Source organism: Mytilus edulis, chromosome 6 (genome assembly GCF_963676685.1).
Source record: "Mytilus edulis chromosome 6, xbMytEdul2.2, whole genome shotgun sequence".
Classification (NCBI taxonomy): domain Eukaryota; kingdom Metazoa; phylum Mollusca; class Bivalvia; order Mytilida; family Mytilidae; genus Mytilus; species Mytilus edulis.
The window spans coordinates 75,463,832-75,486,695 of NC_092349.1; the positions used below are offsets into that span (position 1 = coordinate 75,463,832).

The 22,864-nt window shown below is 31.1% G+C and overlaps 1 protein-coding gene across 1 annotated transcript; it reads left to right on the plus strand.

Annotated features, from left to right (window-relative positions):
- Positions 1-493: 493 nt before the first annotated feature.
- Positions 494-11,651, plus strand: LOC139528426 (malectin-A-like). Its single transcript, XM_071324395.1, has 4 exons — positions 494-971; positions 2,678-2,860; positions 4,350-4,407; positions 6,135-11,651. The coding sequence occupies exons 1-4, from the start codon at positions 573-575 to the stop codon at positions 6,359-6,361; spliced, it is 867 nt and encodes a 288-aa protein (XP_071180496.1). The 5' UTR covers positions 494-572; the 3' UTR covers positions 6,362-11,651.
- The last annotated feature ends 11,213 nt before the right edge of the window (positions 11,652-22,864 follow it).

The following is a 22,864-nucleotide window of genomic DNA, read 5'->3' on the forward strand; positions in this document are numbered from 1 at the left end:
GGGTCAATCCCGAAATCCCGAGCTTAAAAAGACCCGATCCCGGAGTCCCGATAAAGGTCCTATCCCCCCTCCTTGTTGGCATACTGATGTTGAGCCAACAAAGACTCAACATGTTGGGCCAACTGAGGGCCGATGAGCAAAATGACGTTGGCCCAACATAGTTTTCCAACATTGGCCCAACAATGTTGCCAACAGAATGCCAATATTGGCCCAACACATGTTCACTAACTACAACTACACTTGCTATCTGGGTATAGATAGCTAAATCTGTATGTGTTTTTAAAAAATAAAAAACTGAGACACGAACTTCACCAGGTCGGAGTTTATTTGTGCTTGTTCATTTTCAAGTAATTTTATTTTTTATAAGGTTAATTTTACATTTTTCAACGATTCAAGCGAATCAACTCGGTGCAATAACTATGTTTAAATTTCCCGCTTTTAAATATGTAGCGATCCAATCATGTAAATCCAGCTGGCACCGGAAGCTCTTTCTTGACGACAGAGGGCATCACCGTTATCAACTTCCTGAAAGCACCGGGATTTGGAAACCACACGTTTGCCACAGTCAAAAGATGTTTTCACTTCTTTTGCGTGGAATGGCATTCTTAAAAAGATCACTAGGCCACAATTCTAAATCCTTGACAATAATTCTTACACTGTTTGCATTAATTTCACAATCTATTGGGATTGGTGAGGTCATATGGGCTGTGAATGCAGGAGGTGAAGCCCACACCGATGTTCACGGTATTGTTTATGAAGCTGATCCACTGGAGCAAGACAAAGTTGGCATATCCTCAGATTATGGCAAAACATTGATGATAGGCCGTGTAAACCCTCAAGATCAAATTTTATATCAAACAGAGCGATATCACATGTCAAATTTTGGATATGAAATTCCAATAAAAGGAAGTGGTGATTTTACCTTGGTTTTGAAATTTTGTGAAGTCTGGTTCACATCACCAAATAAAAAGGTACTTCATAATAAATAGATACTTTGCAATTGTGACAGTCAAATTGTGTATAAATTAAAAATAACTGATACTTGACGTGTGACTTACAAAGGTATACAATATACATTACATGAACATCAATGAACATCATTAACCCTTTCATCCATAGTGACGCCACCCCCTTTACTCCATAATGACGCCTTTTGACGCCTGTGTAGTACCTCAGTTGAAATACTTTGACTGCAAAGTGTCTGCTTCAGACTTAATCAAATTTGTATCCAATATGAAAAGGATATTCATAAGAATATCTGACTTGAATTTATTTGATTAAATATTTGTTTTTCGCAGTTTGTTTATACTTTAAAGCATATTTTTTTGCATTTTATTGAAAAATTCTATGCGAATCAAGTATGCAAAAAAAAATATCAATGGAGGAAAGGGTTAACATCTGTAGTCTGATTATTGAGGCAGTTGTTGTATCGCCACTGGGTTTGAAGTTGCTGTTAGATGCACACCCTTTATGTATCTCCATGGATACAAATTTAAGCAATGACAAAATTGACCCAGACAAGGTTCTATGTTAAAAAAACCTTGCATTCTATATTTAATTAAATGTATATATAATTTTATTTTAAAATCATCAGTTACATGTAGTTTTACCTGTTATAGTGCTCATTCTGAATCAGGGTCCGTTCATGCCCATTCATGTTCGTTCCTAATCAAAATGAATCACTTGCGCCCCCTTTTCACTTTCTCAACCTACATGTTTGCACCCTAAGTCCGTTCGTGCCCAATTTTTATTGGTTTTGTGTATAATCACTTTCATTCGGAATGTTATGAGTTGTTCATTGGGCATGTTAACTAGTTTACCTATATTTTAATTGATTGGATGGTTGAAGTAATTCCCAAACCTACAGATAGACAAATATATTATATACACTGTACCTGACACTTTCTTTTGGCAAAGCATCTGTGGCTTTTCATCAGAATGTCTAAAGCATTGATTGGCTGACCAGTTTCAGATGGAATAATATCAGCTTCATTTTGAAGAAGGGTCTGGCATGAAAATTTGATAAATTTAAATTCAAAAGATTGCATTGTTCCAACAGTTGTGTTATTGTCATCAATCTCGGTCCAGTCATTTTTGCCGGTGGCCGAGCACAAAATTTGTGTTGTGTATTTTTTTCATCGATGTTAGACATTGGATGAATTTCATTGCTAAAAGAAATGTCAAAAAAGGTGTTACTTTCTTTAAAATTTAGAAATATTTTTTTCTCCCTGCGAAATGGTCACACTTTCCGCGTTGAACATTGAATAGGATGCATTGTGTTGCCATGTTCAAACACTGACAAACGAAAATAACTACTGCGCATGCTCCCGCATATATAATTAGCCAACAAAATTCCACTTTCCAGTACATTCTAAAAATAAGCCTCGAGTTTAAAATTAGCGTTGTTTTCTTTTGGGGCGATAAAAAGATCGAGGGACTTAGAATTTTTTATTTTCTTTCTGAAAAAATGGTCGGTAGGTATACAAATTATTTTTTTTTCCCACATCAGCTTTAAAACTTTTGAGTCGGGGGTCTGAAGGACGGTCGGTCGGGTGACCGGAAACACAACATTTTTTTTTTAGGCCTAAGCAAAGGAGAGATTGCATTTGATATAATGATAAACAAAAATATACATAAAAGAATTATATTTAGATTTATTTTAGAACATTTATTTTAGGTTTTTGATGTAGCATTGAATGGTGAACACACTGTTGTACATGAGCTGGATATATTTTCTAAAGTTGGACGAGGGGTTGCACATGATGAAATCATTCCATTTTCAGTTAGAAGTGGGAAGCTGAAAGTTAATGGTGAAACATCAACAATCATTGATCAGAAAATAAGCTTAGACTTTATTAAGGTATGATGAACAAAAATGTATTCATACAATGTAAGACTTGTAAGGAGCATCTTGGATGAAATAGTCCTCCAAATGTGATTATTTATTGAGCAGACACAAAAGTTACAACATGTACACGCAAACTTGGAACTTTTTTGAAAAACAATGAACTTTTTTTGTTTCCCAGTTTATACAAAATTGAGAATAGAAACGGAGAATGTGTCAAAGAGACATCAACCCAACCGGAGAGCAGATAACAGCCGAAGGCCACCAATGGGTCCTCAATGCAGTGAGAAATTTGGCACCCGGAGGCCATATGTTCATTTTCTGCATAATTTGTTTTATGCAAAACATCTTCATGATCTTTAGTGTAAATGTTTAGTATTTTAACAAATGTTAAAAAGAATTTGTAACTTTGAATGATTAGCAATCTTATCATGCTTATGATCCTAAAAAAAAAATCGATGTAGAATGATTATTATCAATGTCGAATGACCTCTTACACATATCAACATTTAAGGCACATCTTACATTCTTAAAAATATTTACACAAATGTTACAGTCAATGTATAGCTAAAGTCTCTAAAAGCATATAGGTTAACCATGTTATGGAATTATTTAAATGTATGTCATGTATGTAAACACAGACGATAATCCAGTTAATCAGAACACTTAGTCTCTGTTGTGTGTTTACCTATCTAATCTGGACGAATTATAACCAAGATAATTTTATGTAATAGCATGAATAATGGAATAGTAGACATATTTTAATTTGATCTTCCTACTGGCTAAATAGGAGGCAATAATTTAAATGTGTATATATTTGATCATCTCAGTTAAAATAAAAATAATTAAATTTTTGTCATAATATGTACAAATCATGCAAATGTATAACCAATTTTTTTTTTTACATTTAACTTTTATTTTGACTTATTTTATATGGCCCCCAACATATGCATATGTATGTGTTTAAGACCTATTTTTTCTTTATCACCACCTAGTTTATTTATTTGATCAGGTATAAAACTTATTGAGTTATCTTTCTTGACATGAAACAATGTGCTGGTGGTGCTCCTAAAAAAAGAGGGAATATACCTTTACATCAACAACCATAAAAACCATTTTAACTACCTAGTACATTTTATAACACTTGACATTTCAATAACTGTACATGTATAACTTTAAATTTCTTTGGAAAAAAAGTTTATAACTGGGGACACCATTTCATGTCTTGTTCACCCTGTGACATTTTTAATCAGTTCATAGTATATGGCTTCTTACTAGTTGATTGTGTAATGGTCCTGGTTTACACAATTTCTTGTATTTTGTGGGTAAAGGTACCCCGGTGAACCACCAACATTTATTAAAGCATGCAAAGTACACATATTTTAAAGACTTGTATGCAGACATTGGCATAAACAAAACAAAAATACAATTGTTCCTCAATCCACAACAAACCATAAATATATATCAATCCTCAGTACATGTATATTGTTCTTTCTCATTTAAGGGTGATGCTGACAATCCAAAAGTAAATGCAGTATTTGTAATGAAAGGAACAATTGATGGTAGGTGTATGCAAATATATGCAGGCATTCATTTTGTGTATTTTTATAGAAAAAAGCAAATGTATTAGTTAGAAAATATTGACAGAGTTGCTGTTCATGCTCAAACCAGAGTGCGAAGCAGAAGGCTGTTGGCTCTGTCTGCAGCCTGGTTTAAACCGGCCAAGGCTTGGAAATTCCTATTTTCTGCTTCTCACTAATCTTGAGGCATTTCGGAGTATAAAAAGACTAATCGGCTCTAATCAGAAAAGTTTGTCCTGCTAAAATGACATTATTTACTGCAGATTGTTACCTGTTGAAATATTATGTTAAAAATCTTGCTTCTTAAGTGTGTAATGTTCAAAACATGACTTCATGATCTTGGTACAGGGAAAAATGTGAGGTGTTCGGTTTAAAAGGTAAACTAATCATGCTAATTGCATTACTGTGTGAAGTACAGTATCTGGTGTGAACTCAGTATACACACTTACAGCTGTTATCATTATACTAGCAAGTTAAAGGTTTTGTTTGCCTGCTGGCTATGTTTGTATTAATGTTTAAACTTGCTAAAGCATTATAATAAAGATTTACCTCTGAAAACAATTCAAAGAAGCAGAGTTAAACTTGTATACATTATATTTGAATGTGATTGGACATTATCAAATAATTAAATTTACCTATATATGATATATATACAGGTTTAACTCCGGCTTCTTATATTGTTTGCAGGTGTCAATCTTAATTACAATGCATGAGCAAACTTTAATACAAACAAAGCAAAGCAAGCAAGCCAACTACCTTTAACTTACTAGCATTAGGATAACAGCTGTAAATAGTACTGATTCATTTATTAGATTATCTTATTGACCAAAAAGTAAGGCTATAAAAGACAGGTGTCAATCTTTTTTTATTGTTCATTTTTCGTAATTATACAGACATAATATGGCTAAATGTAAAAGTCTTAACCCTTTCGCCGATGAGTCCCGGTTTACCGGGATTCACGCTTCAGACAACTGACGATGAGTCCCGTTTTACCGGGATCGGAATACATCTTTTATGTTTCCCGCTCAAAACAGTGCAAACATGAGTTATCTTTCTTTGATGAATACCCGTATGTTAGTATAAACATGGCGCTTCCGTTTGTTGAAAACCGTGTCAAAATTTGACGAAATTTACGGAATTTACGAGAATTTGAAATGAGGGAACATTTTTTTTGAAAGAATATGGAAGAATTGAAGCCAAACTAGTATACTTTTTTGACATAAAATGTCGTTTTATGTACAAAACACTTGGAATGGACATCGTTCAGTGTGAGGAATTTGTACAGCCTCATAAAATTTTTCAAAAGTTTGCCGTTTTGGGTTAAAAAATTACGATTTGGGGTCAAAGAGCAGAATTTTGAGAATTTCACCTAGATAATGCCGAAAATTTGAAAATTTGAATATTTTATGAGGAAAAAATTATCAAAACATGAATAAAACTGTGAACATGGTGTTAGTGAATGAAATAAATACACAATTAACTACAAACAAGTTTTTATTGACATTTATTATGAAGATCTCCCACTTGAGCAATAGTAGCCAGGGAAGCCATCGTCTCAGAGTAGCTTCTGTCTGGGCAGCAATCGGTGAAAGGGTTAATCATGTTAATTATGAATATAAACAAAACATTTTTTTTTGTGTGAATCCAGTTTTATTAATACAGGAAATGTCAATATTTTTTTTATACAATCCTTTATATTTTGATTGTAGACATTCCAAAGTTACCTCCCCTGCCCGGAACAGAAACACAAAGAGACTTTGATGATGAAGAAGAAGAAGTAGAAGAAGTTGACCAACAGAAACCAAAGAAAAGAAAACCCTCAGGGCCCAAAGTAAAGGATCCATATGCAGCAGATGATACAAGTAGTATCTTATTACCCGTTTTTGTGGCAGTTGGAGCATTCTTTCCATTATTGTTTTGTTTATGTAAATTGTGATGATTTCCAAATTAGGTTTTTATCTATTTTGTTTCCATCATTGTTTTTCCATCCATTGCGATGCATTTTAAGTTATTTATTCTAGTAAATTTATTAAATTCTGTCATCATTTAAAAAAACCAAAGGCATCCATGGATTTTTTTTTTATCTGCATACTTTAAGTTCAGAAATTTTTGCATGAGTTTATTATTGTGATTTTTAAAGAAATGAAAAAAATGCAAGATTAATTACTGCAATATCAGGAAAATCTACTGCATTTTTTTAAGCTTATGATTCAGATTATTCACCAAATTGAAAATCTTTGCTTTAATAATTGATACAATTTTTAAATAGAAACATCGCTTTATATTGTGTTTTTTGTTATGTTGTTTTGATGATTGGAATTACCTGATATGACGCATCTTCAATTTATTGTGCAATGTTAATGTTTATTGTAGTTTATTTTTTATTTTTGCATAGTAACCTATAAGTGTATTAAGAAGGTTTGGTCTAGTTATCTAATTAAGGGCTGTTTCATATAAATCTATGTGGGATCAAGAAAAGGCACTTCAAAATCTTAACTAGCCTTTGATGTCATCGAAGTCAATAGCAGGTTCTCCTATTTTCAAAGTGCCTTTCCTGGTATCATTCATGTTTTGATGGAACCATCCTTGTTTTGTTTTGTTTATAATAGATGTAGTGCAGTTTGATATTTATTCTAGATTTACTATCAGATTTATTTAAAGTTTCTATTTACTTCATATATTGAGAAAAGTACTAACATTTTCATGATTTTGTAAATCATTGACATGAAAAATGTCTTTGGTCGAATAAATACAAGGCTATCAAGAATCGAACAATGGGATGAAATAATTATATAAATAGTTTGTTGTTTTTGATGTAAAAAAAAAATGTTTTCAGATTTGCAGTTTTAGAATCTAATGCATTCTTGGGTAAATTTTCAAAAGAGAACACCTAAAATGTTTTGATTCGTTAAAAACATTCTAATCTAATGAGGTGACAATATTTTTATTTTGGGTATGACCAATAACATTTCTCACTGTCATTTAGAATCGGAAACTGTCAATTCAGGATTACTTAAATCACACACTTTTACAAGAATATGCTGATTTACCTGTAAGGTTTATTATGTTTATTTTGAATTCAGTAAAGTAACTGATTAAAAATTACACAACTTAATGCTTTAAGCATCCAAATGGAATATATGACTACATCTCCTTCTTTACACATAGCAATAACATTATAACATGTAATATCAATATTTAAAAAAAAAATCTAAATTACAATAGGTAATTTTATTTTTCATACCCAAAAATGTAAATAGAGTCGCATCATTGGTTGAATTTCTATTGTTTATAATGTTGTTATCCAATCACAATGGTAGGATGTAATTTTTTGAAATGATTACCCACAATTCTTTAATGGCTACTTGCAAGTGGATTTTAAAGGCACAAAGAAAGTTTTAATATTTGTTACTGTATGCTTTAAACTTTATTTTGTGAATTTTCACCAATGTTCAAAACAAAACAGTTGTGTTTAAAAAAAACACCAAAAAGCTGTATATATAAATAATCCATTGAATAAGGAAAAATATATCTTGATCTAATAAAGTATGAAAGTAAATCATACCAAAGAACATAAAAGTGATAATGTATTACCATCATGTACCAGGGGCGGATCCAGCCATATTAAAAAGGGGGGTTCCTAACCCAGGACAAAGGGGGGCTTCAACTACATGTCCCCATTCAAATGCATTGATCATCCAAAAAAAAAAGGGGGGTTCAAACCCCCCAGAACTGTGTACCATACTTAAAAAGGTGTTGGTTGCTATGCTATCATGATCTGTATTTCAATAAGATTTGTTTACTTTTAGTTTTCTCTTTTATAAGCTTATTGAATGTTATAGATATTACATATTGTTGAAAAATGAATATGCAAATTAAATGATGGGTTGAAAATTTAACCTATTTTTTTGTACTGTCTAGGAAGTGCACATGCATTCTGTAATTTTGTTATCAATGGACTGGCATAGTATATGTATAGTAGACTACTTGTATTATATGTTATTACAGTATTGTCCCTTACACTGTGTTAGTAAATAGGATGTGTTCCAATGCATAATTACACAATACACTTATTCATTGATACAGAAGTAGTGATGTGAATTCTATTGTTTATGAAGTTATTGGAAGTTAATGTAGTGTGTTTGTTTGTTAGAGTTCATCATCTTGATACAATGTTTGCAAATAAATAATAAGAATTACACATATTATTACTTATATTGTCATTAGATATTTAATTTTTTACAGCATTGAAGTTTTAGAATTTAGCTGTAAAAAGTACCGAAAGTGATCTATTGCATAGAGAGAAGTTCCAGTAGGGATATTTTCCATGTTATTTATTCTGAAATGTTATACCAAATTGATTTCATCCATTATTTTAATAATCCTGATGATACCAAAGCAAGTTTTTTTTATTTAAGAACATTTCCAAGCGCAATTATTTAAAGGGAAATCGAACCACATTTCCTGTTTGTATATATCTTAATATCCATTTTACATAATATGAAAGCCTATCTAATTATCTTATAACACTATGTGCAATGCATTGATAAAGAGTTCATAGATGAAATAAATGTGGCATGTTTGATTTCACTTTTAGTGTAAATAAATGTGGCATGTGTGAATTCACATTTAGTATAAATAAATGTGGTGTGTTTGACCTTACTTTCAATATAAATATATGAATGTGTTTAAGAAGAAAAGATCAGGAAACTTGAGATGAAGAAAATTTTATTTCATGTATTGGAATATTCTTTTGAGTCCCAAAAATAGATAATGCATAAACTACTTGTATTAAACATTGATGCATTGTTACTGAATTAATTTATCCTCTTCATTTTAAATTCGAATAGTTGTCTAAATGGCAATCATGCCACATCTACTAATTTTTATATAGTTGGAAATAATAAAGGGTTAGGTGTTCTCTAATATGCAAGGAAAAAAATTCTTTTGGAAAAGTAAAGGGAACTACTCATTTCAATCATATAATTTATAAGGCAAATGTCAAATTTAAAAAAAAAATCTGCCGTTTTACTGATTTGTTGGTACCTATTTCAAAATTTGCATGGCATTATAAGATCGATTTTAATTAACAAGTAATCATAAACCAATAACATTTTATAAAGAATTGATGAATGAGAAGTTCTATGATCACCATTTATGAGTGGTGTCCAATTGTGTGTGGTTGTAAATAGATATTTGAGGTGAATGTTTATAGTTTTGTAAGTTTGATAATTGTTATAGATGTAATGTAAAGGATTGAAAGATTTTGATGTATATTTTGTATAAGAACGGTTTGAAATGTAATTTAAAAAGCAAACCATTGTTGCTTCATTTTAATTAAATGTGACATCAATGGGCACTGTCTCCTTAAATTTGTAATATAATCTGAATACAATTGTGAGATTGTCAAATATATGTCAGATTAAAGTGCTTTAATAAATATCATTATATAGACCCAAAGCAAAAATCTCAATCATTAATATAGATTTGATTTTTTTTAAAGATTTTGATGCTAATTTGAAGATTGACTGGTGATATTCTGTTTTTGTTTGATATATACATGTATGTATGAATGTTCTGGATCTTCCTATTTTAGTAGGAGCACCTAAATTGGTTATGGTGTAAAGGAGGACATTTAACACAGTGTATACAATAAAGTTTTCCAAATTTTTCTACATGATGAGTTATATGGATATTTGTTATATTTGTTTTGTTATATAAGTATAAGTCTATTGAAAGCCTCGAAGAATGCACCCCATTAATTAAACCATCATCTTCAATAACAAGAACTTTTTCATATGTTGCCAGTCATACAGATTTTAATGAAAGATACATCTTTGAATTTAATTTAAATCTTAAGCATAATATAGACATAGATTTAGCTTTAACAAAACTTTGTGGAATATTTTATAATATTGACGAAATGCTATGTTAGATTTTTTTATCCTTTATAATGTTAACTTAACTAGATTTATTTAAAGGCATGACTGCAATTATGGTTGAAATATCCTGCTTTGTTAATTAAGTACTAAGATTTGTTAATTTAGTACACAGATTTTAATTAATTACTCCAAAGGTCTTATGTGAAAATATTATTTTATGTATTTAAACTAGAACTTAGATATTCTACATTTTGCAGCAACTATGTTTTGTTGAAATGGCCGTAACTTTCAGTATTCATATTTTAAGTTACCATGGAGCCAGAACCAATATTTGGTCATAAATGTCTTTTTCTTTCAACTTTGTAGATGTAATTTTGAAAACCCTTCCTTTGAATTTTTCATCTTAAGTATTGAATATATGTTTCAAATTTGATGTAACAAATAGAAAATGAGTACCATTCTCACTGAGTATTTTACCTAATGAGTTAGCTTGTTTTATAAGTTTATTGCATTCTGCTTAGACACTGCTTTGGAAAAGGAGTAGGTTCAGTAAGACTCATTTTTGGCCCCAAAATATAGCAGTTTTACAAAATTGTTAAAATGTATTCCTTTAGTTATTCATTGGAAAGTAAAGTGCTTCTGCTACATAAATATGGGCTGTTTTTGACAATACAATGCACATTTATAGGGTACTATCATCATTAAGTCATGCTAAATTAATGAAATTTTCACAATTTTAGCATTTTAGTTAATGTAAGTTGTCACATAATACATAACATATATAAAGGTTAAGAATGAACACGGATGCGGCCACTTTCATTTTTGACAAAAACCATCTGAAAAGTGACATTTTTTGGCATATTTGATAGATTTTGCATATTTAAGCTAGAATCAGAGCGTTTTTGATGAGTAAATCAGTTAAAATCTTTCACATAAACTTATTGAATCAATAGCAATAGACACTTAAGTGTTAAAAAAAGTGTCTAAAATCTTTCGTCAGATCAACTTGAAATTTAAGGCCAAAATCGGCCCTTACCAGACCTACTCCTTTGCGGAGAAACAACAATACAGCATCCCTGGTATATACATATAATGATAATTACCCTTAAAAACAATAATTATTCAACTTCTCTATCATTCCACTATATGAATGTATATGTGTGAGTCTCATTTCAATGTGTAACACACTTGTATGTATATTTCAGTGTGTAACACTCATGTTTTGTCATTTTTTAAGGAATTATGTGTGAATCTAATTTTCCTAATATATTTTATGTAAAAATGTTGGATGAATGTGTCTGTGAAACTACTATGAAATGAGGGAATAAAAGTCATTTAAAAAGTTGTTTTGTTGCAAATTATTATTCAGGATTTAGATAAATTAAAGCATTTTTTAAATGTCATGAACCAGATGTTTTGAGTTACTCAGTCTAGTACGCTTGAATAGAATATACACAGAATTCCAATTATAATAAAAATTGCAACTGGAACCTATATCCTTCAGACAAATAGAGCAGCGTACAATAAAAAAACGTGGATCCAACTGTGGACATGTAAACTATGTGACCAGGCTGAAGAAACACTTTCACACTTTTTGCTATGTTGGAAAGCCCTAGACTAAATTCGAACACCAGTCCTGAAAAACATTATATGTAAATGTAGTGAGCTTCCTGCTTTGCAATATACTAATATACAGCAAGACATTTTGCAACTTATTATTAATCCATTCCACTATGCTAGCAGTGATGAGTCGAAACTGATATAAGCTGTAGAATAGAACCTTTGTGTAGACAATTAATATATAACTTGCACAATAAGATATATGAAATACTTTCAAAAATGGACTTGATAAGTATTCGGAGGAAAATTAACTTTAAAGTCAATAAGACAGGTCGAATAGAGTTTTTGCAGATTGCCTAATCTAAATTTAATCAAATTTTTTAAATTCCTATTTAAATAATATACAGACAATTTTTAGTTTTTACATAAACAAGGATAAATTAGTATCTTAATTGAAACTGTGATCGGTGTATATAATGCCTAAAATGTAAATATAATGGTGGAATAATATTCTATCCTATTGCGGTGGTGGAACTATTTTATTGTTTTACTCCATATACGGAGGTATGCCTATATTGGCAGAAATTCATTGGATACAGATACAGAATAGCAACAGACGAGTACAGCAAGCTATATGAGTTTGTGTGGAATTTGTCACAAACTGAAGATATCTCATAGCTTATCAATTGTTAGACTAACGAATCGACATGTTTACTATCGGGGATATTATTATGAATGGGCTGGTGTGGTGAAGAAACTAGAAAAAACAGTAGGAAGGACATAAATAGGTATATCACTAAACCGATCCCATTTCATTCAGCAACTGATTATTGAAATGCAGTATAAGGAATATGTAGTTTCAAATGATTTTCTTGATATTTTCATGCCGACAAAATTCTTTCGAAACGAAAAACAATATGTAAAATTTGTTTGATTTCATAAAAAATTTAAAAATTGGGGTTCTTTGATATGTCAAATCTATATGTGTATGTAGATTTTTAATTTTTGGTCCCGTTTTCAAATTGGTCTACATTAAGGTCCAAAGGGTCCAAAATTAAACTTAGTTTGATTTTAACAAAAATTTAATCCTTGGGGTTCTTTTATATGCTGAATCTAAAAATGTACTTAGATTTTTGTTTATTGGCCCAGTTTTCAAGTTGGTCCAAATCGGGGTCCAAAATTGAACTTTGTTTGATTTCATCAAAAATTGAATAATTGGGGTTTTTCGATATGCCAAATCTACTATGTATGTAGATTCTTAATTTTTGGTCCTGTTTTCAAATTGGTCTACATTAAAGTCCAAAGGGTCCTAAATTAAACTAAGTTTGATTTTAACAAAAATTTTAACATAAGGTTTATGACCACAAAAGGAAGGTTTGGATTGATTTTGGGAGTTTTTGTCCAAACAGTTTAGGAATTAGGGGCCAAAAAAAAGGTCCAAAATAAACATTTTTCTTGGTTTTTGCACTATAACTTTAGTATAAGTAAATAGAAATCTATGAAATTAAAAAACAAGGTTTATGACCATAAAAGGAAGTATGGGATTGATTTTGGGAGTTTTGGTCCCAACAGTTTAAAAATTAGGGGCCAAAAAGGGCCCAAATAAGATTTTTTTTGGTTTTTCGCACAATAACTTTAGTATAAGTAAATAGAAATTTATAAAATTTTAACATAAGGTTTATGACCACAAAAGGAAGGTTGGGATTGATTTTGGGAGTTTTGGTCCCAACAGTTTAGGAATAATGTGCCAAAAGGGTCCAAAATTAAACTTTGTTTGATTTGATCAAAAAATGAATTATTGGGGTTCTTATAGTAGTCTTAGGTCTACATTAAGATCCAAAGGGTCCAAAATTAAACTTAGTTTGATTTTAACAAAAATTTAATTCTTGGGGTTCTTTGATATGCTGAATCTAAACATGTACTGAGATTTTTGTCGAGACTTCGACTTAAGTTGAAAAAGCGAGACATAGCGATCCTACATTCCGTCGGAGTCGGTGTCGTCGTCGTCGGCGGCGTCCACAAATATTCACTCTGGTTTTTAGGCAGTTAAGCTGCCTTATGCGAGCACCCTAGATTTGTGTTCTACCCAATAAATGCTGAAATATGTGCCATTGTTATTATCTAGCTGGATGTTATGTTATTCATAACTAACTGGACAGTTTTTTCATACTTTTAGATCTTGATTACAAAAAATATGATCAGAAAAACCTTAAATGATCGTCGATTTATCCAAAAGTTTTGAGGTTGCACATAGGAAGTAGGGCACATTAGGAATCTTTATGTAGTTTATTATCCCCTGAGATTCTGGCTAAGCTGTCAAAGAACAAATGTATGAAATGTTTAATCGCCGAAAATTTCTAAAGACAAGTAGTTTAGATTTCCTAAATGGCAAAAGTCGTAGGAATATTGGTTGTCGTCAATACGTAGTCATCTACGTCAGTAGTCTTAAAATAAGTTCCACTGTTCATCCTGTTGGCGGCAATTTTAAATTATAAGACGAAATTTTTGTATCTTTTCAATTTGGATGCACGGGTTCAATGATCGGTTGTCCGAGGTCTGCGAACTTCCACTTTTGCAGTCGGACTTTCGACTTGGTTACTAGCTACGCTCGACATGCACGACTTGAGCACAGGGGCTTGTTACAATTCACGGGTTTACTATCCATGCAAACCCCTAAAAACACAAGGGAGGAAGCTCATTTACATTTCTGAAATAGAACGAATCGAGGCCCTACATTTGAAAATGAAAGTACTAAAGCGACACCTACCGGAAAATATATTTTCGGCTCTCTTGGGAGTTTATCACAATATGACGATGAAAGACAGTGTGTACCTAATAATTCCCGCCAATTTTTTTCATTATTGAAATCTAAAATACAGTAGACTTCCGCAAAACATAACATTTATGGTAAACACCCGAGAGTGCCGAAAATATATTTTCCGGTAGGTATCGCTTTAGTACTTTCATTTTCAAATGTAGGTCCTCGATTCGTTCTATTTCAGAAATGTCGAGTTTGTTTTAAGGATTACAATAGTTATAGAGATTACTTAAGGTTATAAATCTATGTCATTGAAGAGATGATTCAAGTGGGCAAAGCTTTATTCAGGTTATTCAGGTTACAAAGTAATGGCTACTTGCAAGTGGATTTTAAAGGCACAAAGAAAGTTTTAATATTTGTTACTGTATGCTTTAAACTTTATTTTGTGAATTTTCACCAATGTTCAAAACAAAACAGTTGTGTTTAAAAAAAACACCAAAAAGCTGTATATATAAATAATCCATTGAATAAGGAAAAATATATCTTGATCTAATAAAGTATGAAAGTAAATCATACCAAAGAACATAAAAGTGATAATGTATTACCATCATGTACCAGGGGCGGATCCAGCCATATTAAAAAGGGGGGTTCCTAACCCAGGACAAAGGGGGGCTTCAACTACATGTCCCCATTCAAATGCATTGATCATCCAAAAAAAAAGGGGGGTTCAAACCCTCCAGAACTGTGTACCATACTTAAAAAGGTGTTGGTTGCTATGCTATCATGATCTGTATTTCAATAAGATTTGTTTACTTTTAGTTTTCTCTTTTATAAGCTTATTGAATGTTATAGATATTACATATTGTTGAAAAATGAATATGCAAATTAAATGATGGGTTGAAAATTTAACCTATTTTTTTGTACTGTCTAGGAAGTGCACATGCATTCTGTAATTTTGTTATCAATGGACTGGCATAGTATATGTATAGTAGACTACTTGTATTATATGTTATTACAGTATTGTTCCTTACACTGTGTTAGTAAATAGGATGTGTTCCAATGCATAATTACACAATACACTTATTCATTGATACAGAAGTAGTGATGTGAATTCTATTGTTTATGAAGTTATTGGAAGTTAATGTAGTGTGTTTGTTTGTTAGAGTTCATCATCTTGATACAATGTTTGCAAATAAATAATAAGAATTACACATATTATTACTTATATTGTCATTAGATATTTAATTTTTTACAGCATTGAAGTTTTAGAATTTAGCTGTAAAAAGTACCGAAAGTGATCTATTGCATAGAGAGAAGTTCCAGTAGGGATATTTTCCATGTTATTTATTCTGAAATGTTATACCAAATTGATTTCATCCATTATTTTAATAATCCTGATGATACCAAAGCAAGTTTTTTTTATTTAAGAACATTTCCAAGCGCAATTATTTAAAGGGAAATCGAACCACATTTCCTGTTTGTATATATCTTAATATCCATTTTACATAATATGAAAGCCTATCTAATTATCTTATAACACTATGTGCAATGCATTGATAAAGAGTTCATAGATGAAATAAATGTGGCATGTTTGATTTCACTTTTAGTGTAAATAAATGTGGCATGTGTGAATTCACATTTAGTATAAATAAATGTGGTGTGTTTGACCTTACTTTCAATATAAATATATGAATGTGTTTAAGAAGAAAAGATCAGGAAACTTGAGATGAAGAAAATTTTATTTCATGTATTGGAATATTCTTTTGAGTCCCAAAAATAGATAATGCATAAACTACTTGTATTAAACATTGATGCATTGTTACTGAATTAATTTATCCTCTTCATTTTAAATTCGAATAGTTGTCTAAATGGCAATCATGCCACATCTACTAATTTTTATATAGTTGGAAATAATAAAGGGTTAGGTGTTCTCTAATATGCAAGGAAAAAAATTCTTTTGGAAAAGTAAAGGGAACTACTCATTTCAATCATAAAATTTATAAGGCAAATGTCAAATTTAAAAAAAAATCTGCCGTTTTACTGATTTGTTGGTACCTATTTCAAAATTTGCATGGCATTATAAGATCGATTTTAATTAACAAGTAATCATAAACCAATAACATTTTATAAAGAATTGATGAATGAGAAGTTCTATGATCACCATTTATGAGTGGTGTCCAATTGTGTGTGGTTGTAAATAGATATTTGAGGTGAATGTTTATAGTTTTGTAAGTTTGATAATTGTTATAGATGTAATGTAAAGGATTGAAAGATTTTGATGTATATTTTGTATAAGAACGGTTTGAAATGTAATTTAAAAAGCAAACCATTGTTGCTTCATTTTAATTAAATGTGACATCAATGGGCACTGTCTCCTTAAATTTGTAATATAATCTGAATACAATTGTGAGATTGTCAAATATATGTCAGATTAAAGTGCTTTAATAAATATCATTATATAGACCCAAAGCAAAAATCTCAATCATTAATATAGATTTGATTTTTTTTTAAGATTTTGATGCTAATTTGAAGATTGACTGGTGATATTCTGTTTTTGTTTGATATATACATGTATGTATGAATGTTCTGGATCTTCCTATTTTAGTAGGAGCACCTAAATTGGTTATGGTGTAAAGGAGGACATTTAACACAGTGTATACAATAAAGTTTTCCAAATTTTTCTACATGATGAGTTATATGGATATTTGTTATATTTGTTTTGTTATATAAGTATAAGTCTATTGAAAGCCTCGAAGAATGCACCCCATTAATTAAACCATCATCTTCAATAACAAGAACTTTTTCATATGTTGCCAGTCATACAGATTTTAATGAAAGATACATCTTTGAATTTAATTTAAATCTTAAGCATAATATAGACATAGATTTAGCTTTAACAAAACTTTGTGGAATATTTTATAATATTGACGAAATGCTATGTTAGATTTTTTTTATCCTTTATAATGTTAACTTAACTAGATTTATTTAAAGGCATGACTGCAATTATGGTTGAAATATCCTGCTTTGTTAATTAAGTACTAAGATTTGTTAATTTAGTACACAGATTTTAATTAATTACTCCAAAGGTCTTATGTGAAAATATTATTTTATGTATTTAAACTAGAACTTAGATATTCTACATTTTGCAGCAACTATGTTTTGTTGAAATGGCCGTAACTTTCAGTATTCATATCTTAAGTTACCATGGAGCCAGAACCAATATTTGGTCATAAATGTCTTTTTCTTTCAACTTTGTAGATGTAATTTTGAAAACCCTTCCTTTGAATTTTTCATCTTAAGTATTGAATATATGTTTCAAATTTGATGTAACAAATAGAAAATGAGTACCATTCTCACTGAGTATTTTACCTAATGAGTTAGCTTGTTTTATAAGTTTATTGCATTCTGCTTAGACACTGCTTTGGAAAAGGAGTAGGTTCAGTAAGACTCATTTTTGGCCCCAAAATATAGCAGTTTTACAAAATTGTTAAAATGTATTCCTTTAGTTATTCATTGGAAAGTAAAGTGCTTCTGCTACATAAATATGGGCTGTTTTTGACAATACAATGCACATTTATAGGGTACTATCATCATTAAGTCATGCTAAATTAATGAAATTTTCACAATTTTAGCATTTTAGTTAATGTAAGTTGTCACATAATACATAACATATATAAAGGTTAAGAATGAACACGGATGCGGCCACTTTCATTTTTGACAAAAACCATCTGAAAAGTGACATTTTTTGGCATATTTGATAGATTTTGCATATTTAAGCTAGAATCAGAGCGTTTTTGATGAGTAAATCAGTTAAAATCTTTCACATAAACTTATTGAATCAATAGCAATAGACACTTAAGTGTTAAAAAAGTGTCTAAAATCTTTCGTCAGATCAACTTGAAATTTAAGGCCAAAATCGGCCCTTACCAGACCTACTCCTTTGCGGAGAAACAACAATACAGCATCCCTGGTATATACATATAATGATAATTACCCTTAAAAACAATAATTATTCAACTTCTCTATCATTCCACTATATGAATGTATATGTGTGAGTCTCATTTCAATGTGTAACACACTTGTATGTATATTTCAGTGTGTAACACTCATGTTTTGTCATTTTTTAAGGAATTATGTGTGAATCTAATTTTCCTAATATATTTTATGTAAAAATGTTGGATGAATGTGTCTGTGAAACTACTATGAAATGAGGGAATAAAAGTCATTTAAAAAGTTGTTTTGTTGCAAATTATTATTCAGGATTTAGATAAATTAAAGCATTTTTTAAATGTCATGAACCAGATGTTTTGAGTTACTCAGTCTAGTACGCTTGAATAGAATATACACAGAATTCCAATTATAATAAAAATTGCAACTGGAACCTATATCCTTCAGACAAATAGAGCAGCGTACAATAAAAAAAACGTGGATCCAACTGTGGACATGTAAACTATGTGACCAGGCTGAAGAAACACTTTCACACTTTTTGCTATGTTGGAAAGCCCTAGACTAAATTCGAACACCAGTCCTGAAAAACATTATATGTAAATGTAGTGAGCTTCCTGCTTTGCAATATACTAATATACAGCAAGACATTTTGCAACTTATTATTAATCCATTCCACTATGCTAGCAGTGATGAGTCGAAACTGATATAAGCTGTAGAATAGAACCTTTGTGTAGACAATTAATATATAACTTGCACAATAAGATATATGAAATACTTTCAAAAATGGACTTGATAAGTATTCGGAGGAAAATTAACTTTAAAGTCAATAAGACAGGTCGAATAGAGTTTTTGCAGATTGCCTAATCTAAATTTAATCAAATGTTTTAAATTCCTATTTAAATAATATACAGACAATTTTTAGTTTTTACATAAACAAGGATAAATTAGTATCTTAATTGAAACTGTGATCGGTGTATATAATGCCTAAAATGTAAATATAATGGTGGAATAATATTCTATCCTATTGCGGTGGTGGAACTATTTTATTGTTTTACTCCATATACGGAGGTATGCCTATATTGGCAGAAATTCATTGGATACAGATACAGAATAGCAACAGACGAGTACAGCAAGCTATATGAGTTTGTGTGGAATTTGTCACAAACTGAAGATATCTCATAGCTTATCAATTGTTAGACTAACGAATCGACATGTTTACTATCGGGGATATTATTATGAATGGGCTGGTGTGGTGAAGAAACTAGAAAAAACAGTAGGAAGGACATAAATAGGTATATCACTAAACCGATCCCATTTCATTCAGCAACTGATTATTGAAATGCAGTATAAGGAATATGTAGTTTCAAATGATTTTCTTGATATTTTCATGCCGACAAAATTCTTTCGAAACGAAAAACAATATGTAAAATTTGTTTGATTTCATAAAAAATTTAAAAATTGGGGTTCTTTGATATGTCAAATCTATATGTGTATGTAGATTTTTAATTTTTGGTCCCGTTTTCAAATTGGTCTACATTAAGGTCCAAAGGGTCCAAAATTAAACTTAGTTTGATTTTAACAAAAATTTAATCCTTGGGGTTCTTTTATATGCTGAATCTAAAAATGTACTTAGATTTTTGTTTATTGGCCCAGTTTTCAAGTTGGTCCAAATCGGGGTCCAAAATTGAACTTTGTTTGATTTCATCAAAAATTGAATAATTGGGGTTTTTCGATATGCCAAATCTACTGTGTATGTAGATTCTTAATTTTTGGTCCTGTTTTCAAATTGGTCTACATTAAAGTCCAAAGGGTCCAAAATTAAACTAAGTTTGATTTTAACAAAAATTTTAACATAAGGTTTATGACCACAAAAGGAAGGTTTGGATTGATTTTGGGAGTTTTTGTCCCAACAGTTTAGGAATTAGGGGCCAAAAAAAAGGTCCCAAATAAGCATTTTTCTTGGTTTTTGCACTATAACTTTAGTATAAGTAAATAGAAATCTATGAAATTAAAAAACAAGGTTTATGACCATAAAAGGAAGTATGGGATTGATTTTGGGAGTTTTGGTCCCAACAGTTTAAAAATTAGGGGCCAAAAAGGGCCCAAATAAGATTTTTTTTGGTTTTTCGCATAATAACTTTAGTATAAGTAAATAGAAATTTATAAAATTTTAACATAAGGTTTATGACCACAAAAGGAAGGTTGGGATTGATTTTGGGAGTTTTGGTCCCAACAGTTTAGGAATAATGTGCCAAAAGGGTCCAAAATTAAACTTTGTTTGATTTGATCAAAAAATGAATTATTGGGGTTCTTTGATATGCCAAATCTAACCGTGTATTTATCACATGTGTTATAGTAGTCTTAGGTCTACATTAAGATCCAAAGGGTCCAAAATTAAACTTAGTTTGATTTTAACAAAAATTTAATTCTTGGGGTTCTTTGATATGCTGAATCTAAACATGTACTGAGATTTTTGTCGAGACTTCGACTTAAGTTGAAAAAGCGAGACATAGCGATCCTACATTCCGTCGGAGTCGGTGTCGTCGTCGTCGGCGGCGTCCACAAATATTCACTCTGGTTTTTAGGCAGTTAAGCTGCCTTATGCGAGCACCCTAGATTTGTGTTCTACCCAATAAATGCTGAAATATGTGCCATTGTTATTATCTAGCTGGATGTTATGTTATTCATAACTAACTGGACAGTTTTTTCATACTTTTAGATCTTGATTACAAAAAATATGATCAGAAAAACCTTAAATGATCGTCGATTTATCCAAAAGTTTTGAGGTTGCACATAGGAAGTAGGGCACATTAGGAATCTTTATGTAGTTTATTATCCCCTGAGATTCTGGCTAAGCTGTCAAAGAACAAATGTATGAAATGTTTAATCGCCGAAAATTTCTAAAGACAAGTAGTTTAGATTTCCTAAATGGCAAAAGTCGTAGGAATATTGGTTGTCGTCAATACGTAGTCAACTACGTTAGTAGTCTTAAAATAAGTTCCACTGTTCATCCTGTTGGCGGCAATTTTAAATTATAAGACGAAATTTTTGTATCTTTTCAATTTGGATGCACGGGTTCAATGATCGGTTGTCCGAGGTCTGCGAACTTCCACTTTTGCAGTCGGACTTTCGACTTGGTTACTAGCTACGCTCGACATGCACGACTTGAGCACAGGGGCTTGTTACAATTCACGGGTTTACTATCCATGCAAACCCCTAAAAACACAAGGGAGGAAGCTCATTTACATTTCTGAAATAGAACGAATCGAGGCCCTACATTTGAAAATGAAAGTACTAAAGCGACACCTACCGGAAAATATATTTTCGGCTCTCTTGGGAGTTTATCACAATATGACGATGAAAGACAGTGTATACCTAATAATTCCCGCCAATTTTTTTCATTATTGAAATCTAAAATACAGTAGACTTCCGCAAAACATAACATTTATGGTAAACACCCGAGAGTGCCGAAAATATATTTTCCGGTAGGTATCGCTTTAGTACTTTCATTTTCAAATGTAGGTCCTCGATTCGTTCTATTTCAGAAATGTCGAGTTTGTTTTAAGGATTACAATAGTTATAGAGATTACTTAAGGTTATAAATATATGTCATTGAAGAGATGATTCAAGTGGGCAAAGCTTTATTCAGGTTACAAAGTAAGTGAAAGTCTTAGAAAATTTTTACAGCAATAATTTGAAGCATTGTCGCAAATGAGCTTCCTCCCTTGTGTTTTTTTAGGGGTTCGTATGGATAGTAAACCCGACAATTGTAACAAGCCCCTGTGACTTGAGAGGAAATAAAAAAATAACTTTGCAAACCTTTTTACCAACGTCTCCTAATAAACGATCTCAAAACTTGTTTTTAGCATTATTATTCATGACAGCGATGTGCATTTTGTTCCACCGCTAGCTTTATACAGAAAATTGCCGACAAATAATGTGTAAATTCGAGTAAAATCGTATCTGACAAAAACAACATTGAAAACAAAATGGCTGACATGAGAAGAAAATTCTAATATCGGATCCGATTCCGGAAGCGGATATGGGAAATTCCGGGTTTTGGCGATCTTTGAACTTTAAAAAAAAATCAGACAGATGACAAAATACATCTTTGCATGGTAAATAAATATAAACACTAGAATTGAAAACCAAAAGATATATGTAAAAGAATGAAAAAACAGAAAATATTTTGTACTGAAAATGTGAGAAACGTACGATTAAATACAATGATGATGAAGTAGAGCAGAATATAATGGTGCAACAGTGCCAGCGTTCTGATGTTCCATAGGTA

Excerpts from the sequence above, each read along its gene's own strand:
- LOC139528426 (XM_071324395.1), top strand. The coding sequence starts at position 573 with ATGTTTTCACTTCTTTTGCGTGGAATGGCATTCTTAAAAAGATCACTA. Across the intron at positions 2,861-4,349 it reads TAAGCTTAGACTTTATTAAG|GGTGATGCTGACAATCCAAA; the intron begins GTATGATGAACA and ends TTCTCATTTAAG. Across the intron at positions 4,408-6,134 it reads AATGAAAGGAACAATTGATG|ACATTCCAAAGTTACCTCCC; the intron begins GTAGGTGTATGC and ends TTTTGATTGTAG.